Below are 4,864 nucleotides of genomic sequence, written 5' to 3'. Positions count from 1 at the left end.
GCAGTGATCATAATTTTTTTGCAGAGGCTAGTAGATTGTTGCTGTCCAGGGACCAGGGATGTTATTTTGCTGAAGAACTTGAATATTTTAACTCTAGTGAACGTTTACTTAAGGACGTGCCAAAAATAGTTGGACAACTTAATATTTATATTGACAGAGAAGGACTGTTAAGAGTACGAAGTAAGCTGTCCAGACTTAAAGATGAAGGGAGGTATAGGTTTCCTATTTTGTTGTCTAAGGATAGTACTTTAACTACATTGATTATCAGAGATTATCATGAGCGGTTTGCTCATGCAGGTGTGTATTCTGTCTTGTCAGAGATGCGTAAAATGTTTTGGATGTCTAAGTCTTATTCTACAGTTAAAAAGGTGTTGAAGTCTTGTGTTGTGTGTCGACGTTTTAATGAAAGGGCTATCAAGCTTAACCAGAACTCTTACAGAGATTTCAGAATTAATGCACCAGAAATTCCTTTCAGGTATATTTTTATGGATTATATGGGTCCATATTTTGTGCATATTAACAGTCAAAAGGTTAAAGTCTGGTTATTATGTATAACTTGTAATTGGAGTAGGGCAATTAATTTAAAACTTTGCTATGACTTGTCGGTAAAGGAGTTCTTAAGAGCCTTCCAGTTACATTGTTTTGAGTTTGGTTTGCCAGAGTTATGCATTTCTGACATGGGCACTCAACTAGTTTGGAGCCAACATCATCATGGACTTTCTAAGGGATCCCGAGGTCAAGCTGTATTTGGAGGAAAATGGAGTCAAACCGATTCAGTTTGAACATTTTTTCAAAGGCCAGAGCCAACTTGGATCGATGGTAGAGACTTGTGTTAAGATGACCAAGAAGCTCGTCTATGGTTCTATAAAAAATAATGTACTGAAGGTAAGGGACTTTGAATTTTTGATTGCTCAGACTGTACATTTAGTGAACAGAAGGCCTATTGCTTTCAAAGAGGCTTTGCGTGTGGAAAATTTAGACGCATCAGTTCCTCAGCCTATTACCCCTGAGAGCTTGATTCGTGGCTATGACCTTACTTCTGTTAATATAATTCCCGATTTACAGAGGATACCAGAGATTGCAGATGATCCCACCTATACTCTTAACAAGTCAAGCAAAATTAAAAACTGCTTTTCTCATTTGAGAAAGGTTAGGAATAATCTTGTGGATTTGTATCATTCGGAGTTCCTGGCTACATTAACTCAGCAAGCTGTTGACAAAAAGAACAGATACCTTCCTGTTAAACATACCTCTTTACAGAAGAATGATATTGTTTTAATAAAAGAACTCTATTGTAAGCCTAACCAGTATCCTATGGGTTTGGTTAAGGAAGTGACTGTCAATGATATTGGAGAAGTTACTGGTGCTGTTGTGTTGAAGGGCAAGACAAGAGAAATTACTAAGAGACACGTTTCTAACCTTATATTTCTTTTAAGGCCTGAGAACCAAATTGAGCAAGACAGTGTTGCTGAGAAGCCTATTGATGATAATTTGCAGGGTCAGACTCGACGCGCATGTAAACCTAGAGTTGCTGCTGCAAGGTGTAAACGGAAAAATAGGAAACTCTTAGGTTTCGAGTAGTTGATCTTGTAAACTTTTGGTTATGGTTTTTAGCTTTAAGGCAATTTGTTTGTTGTCGCTCGGGTATTGAATTAATTGGTATTTATGATTAAATTATTCAATAATTTAATGTTTTGTGGGGAGTATACGAAAAACTGTATCTATAGTACATTATTAAATTTTTTATATTTTTCTGGTTTCCTTGTATTTTGACTGATACGCAGTAAGATTAAAGGATCTTATCATTTAATTAATTGCATAAGCCTTGCTGTGTGCTTTAAATAGTTCGAGACACCATTTATATACCTTAATGAGCGTAACTACCTTGAATACTAGTTACGCGTTTTATCGCCACCGCCGCTTAAAACTACTGTTTACCTTGGCGAAGGTTATCCAAGACGGGGCAGATTCCTTCCACTCTTCACGGTGAACACAAGTGGCTAATATTCTTATAAATTGACGTGAATATTATTTTCAGTATTGCATGAAGTCGTGTGCTGTTTCACAGTGAGAATAACTTTACCATGCGTTTCATGTAAGACCACGTTAATCATCCCTGCTTTCGTAATTACTGATGGGCGGGAAACGAGATCTGCTGCTACGTCCAAAGAAACTTTCCATCAAGATGTTATTAAGTTGGTGACCGTTGGATGGATTATTGCACCGGAATGGATTACGCACCTGAATGGATTACTCAACTGAACAAACCAGCGCAAGGCATTCTTTGAGGTAGGTCTCGTTCCGTTTGGCACACAGAACAAGACTTTAAAGTTGCCCTATTATTTTAGTGCGCCTTCATCAAACTTCTAAAAATAATCTCGATTCCTTAATTATCTCTTTAAGTCAGTCAATTTTTTTTTACACTTGCGAGATCCTTTAATTAACTGTGATATTAAATTTTAGAAAACTTTTGTAACTTTGTCTTGTCACAGATATTGAATTTTGTCTCGTTGATTGACAGCTTTCTTTTGTTTTTTTAGGATTCGAGGTATTCGAAGTGTAGGGGGATTTGGTAACCAGTGCCTAGGGTACCAAACATCTGGGCGGCTTCGTTGTCTTCCTGGGAATGTAATAGTTCAAGATAGCCTTTTACCTTGCTGAAAGTGTTGCTTCAGATTCACCTAATAAATGCTTGATTTTTTTGCATTCGTATTTTTTTACATCTCTCTATTATTTTCGAATAATATGTGTGTGTGTAGAGATGTATATATACACGCACACACACACACACACACACACACACACACACATATATATATATATATATATATATATATATATATATATATATATATATATATATATATATGTAGAGATGTATATATACACGCACACACACACACACACACACACATATATATATATATATATATATATATATATATATATATATATATATATATATATATATATATATTTATATATATATAAACATATATATTTATATATATATATATATATATATATATATATATATATATATATATATATATATATATGTATATATATGTGTGTGTGTGTGTGTGTGTGTGCGTGTATATATACATCTCTACATATATATATATATATATATATATATATATATATATATATATATATATATATATATATAGTAGGTAACTTCATGTTCACAATTATCGTTAACCAGTCGTTGGGTACGCATCTTTGTATCGTGGTGTCCAATATATGCAATATAAAGGTGGATTAATGATGCTTTTCTTTTCTTGAAAAAGTTCCTTTATGGCAATGAAGAAATTATGACTAGATTCCATTGAAAATATTCCTATCTCCAATTCTTATTTCTTATTTTTGTTTTTTTCATTTTCAATATACATGTCTTTTTTTCTTTTTTTTCTGTTCCTCATTATTTTTTAGCAACAAAGTTTGTTATCGTCAATCTTAGAGAGATATAAACTCTAATTGATTTTGAATAAAACCAATGATTTATCAAACAATAAATTCCATTCGGGGAATCAGAGTTTCTTATAATGAAATCAAACGGAATATTTCAGTAATAAATTTCCTTATACACTCGTAGCTTAATTAAAAACCGTTGAAATCTTAATGGAAATAAAGCTTCTCTTCCACTAAAATTTCGAGTTGATATCCATTGATATATTGGCCTATTTGGCAACATCCCTGACTGTTGATCACCTGTCTGGGTTCAAGTCCCACTACAATTGGTTAGTTTCTTTTTTGACTGCAACTTCACCATCGTTGTGAGATAAGGATGTGTGGTTTTGGAGTACCTATAGAATTAGATGGGGCGTGGTTGCTGATCATATGTATGTATGGTCAGTCTCTAGGGCATTGTCCTGCTTGCTATGGCAGAGTCACTCTGCGTTGACGTGTCCATTCATGAGCAGCCCTAAAACATTTAAACTATCGTTGGAAAGGGACATTGGTAGTAGTAGTAGTAGTAGTAGTAGTAGTAGACAGTAAAAATAGTTAGTAGTAAGGAAGCCAGAATTCTGTCTCACATATGCATTATAAAGATAAAGGCATAAACATTTTACTTATCGTGACTAATGAATAATGAAGGGGTTTACAAAACCAGCGATAGTTAATTTTCATATGCATCCAGTAAATCATTGTCGGAAGAAAAACCAGTAAGAGAGGAAGGTCAATATTAAAAATTGATTTTATATATATATATATATATATATATATATATATATATATATATATATATATATATATATATATATATATATATATATATATATATATATATATAATATTCCAGGAAACAGAAAATTTAATCAAAAAGATTATGAGTGTTTGATATGAGTTAAAACTTTGTCACTAAACGGGTTATAGGATGATTTGTTAATTAATTAATATTTTAGAATAAAGTTACCTAAAAAATATGTAATAAATATATATTAACGCTGGCAGAATTACGTAAAAACTATGATTTTTACCAAATTAAAACATCAAAGGATCTAGTAATAATATTGGAACAATCATGCTCTCTCTCTCTCTCTCTCTCTCTCTCTCTCTCTCTCTCTCTCTCTCTCTCTCTCTCTCTCTCTCTCTCTCTCTCTCTCTCTCCTTATTTGGTTGTTTATATAAGACTTGATTGGTTTAATTATGCTTTTCCAAAATATCCAGTATTTTTTTTTTATGTAATCATTGAAACTGATGTAAGTGCTCAAACGACTTTTTTTTTTTTTTTTCTATTTGCGTTAGCGGCAAAATATCTGAAGGAGCATTAACATGAAGATTTTTTCCTTGAAATTCACATTTTAAGGGAAAGACACCAATCATTTTGATATTTCAGACAAAACATTTCACGTATTAG

The 4,864-nt window shown here is 32.7% G+C and overlaps 1 protein-coding gene across 1 annotated transcript; it reads left to right on the top strand.

Moving 5' to 3' along the window:
• Window positions 1–702: 702 nt before the first annotated feature.
• On the top strand, window positions 703–2,624 carry LOC137646757 (uncharacterized). Its single transcript, XM_068379855.1, has 2 exons — window positions 703–2,289; window positions 2,541–2,624. Exon 1 carries the CDS (start codon window positions 712–714, stop codon window positions 1,579–1,581), a length of 870 nt encoding a protein of 289 aa, XP_068235956.1. The 5' UTR covers window positions 703–711; the 3' UTR covers window positions 1,582–2,289; window positions 2,541–2,624.
• The last annotated feature ends 2,240 nt before the right edge of the window (window positions 2,625–4,864 follow it).

Source organism: Palaemon carinicauda, chromosome 9 (assembly GCF_036898095.1).
Source record: "Palaemon carinicauda isolate YSFRI2023 chromosome 9, ASM3689809v2, whole genome shotgun sequence".
NCBI lineage: Eukaryota > Metazoa > Arthropoda > Malacostraca > Decapoda > Palaemonidae > Palaemon > Palaemon carinicauda.
Note: the sequence above shows the minus strand (reverse complement) of the source record. Positions and strands in the feature narration are given on the sequence as shown.

What these genes read in the sequence shown, in the direction of transcription:
- LOC137646757 (XM_068379855.1), top strand. Translation starts at nt 712, where the DNA reads ATGGACTTTCTAAGGGATCCCGAGGTCAAGCTGTATTTGGAGGAAAAT.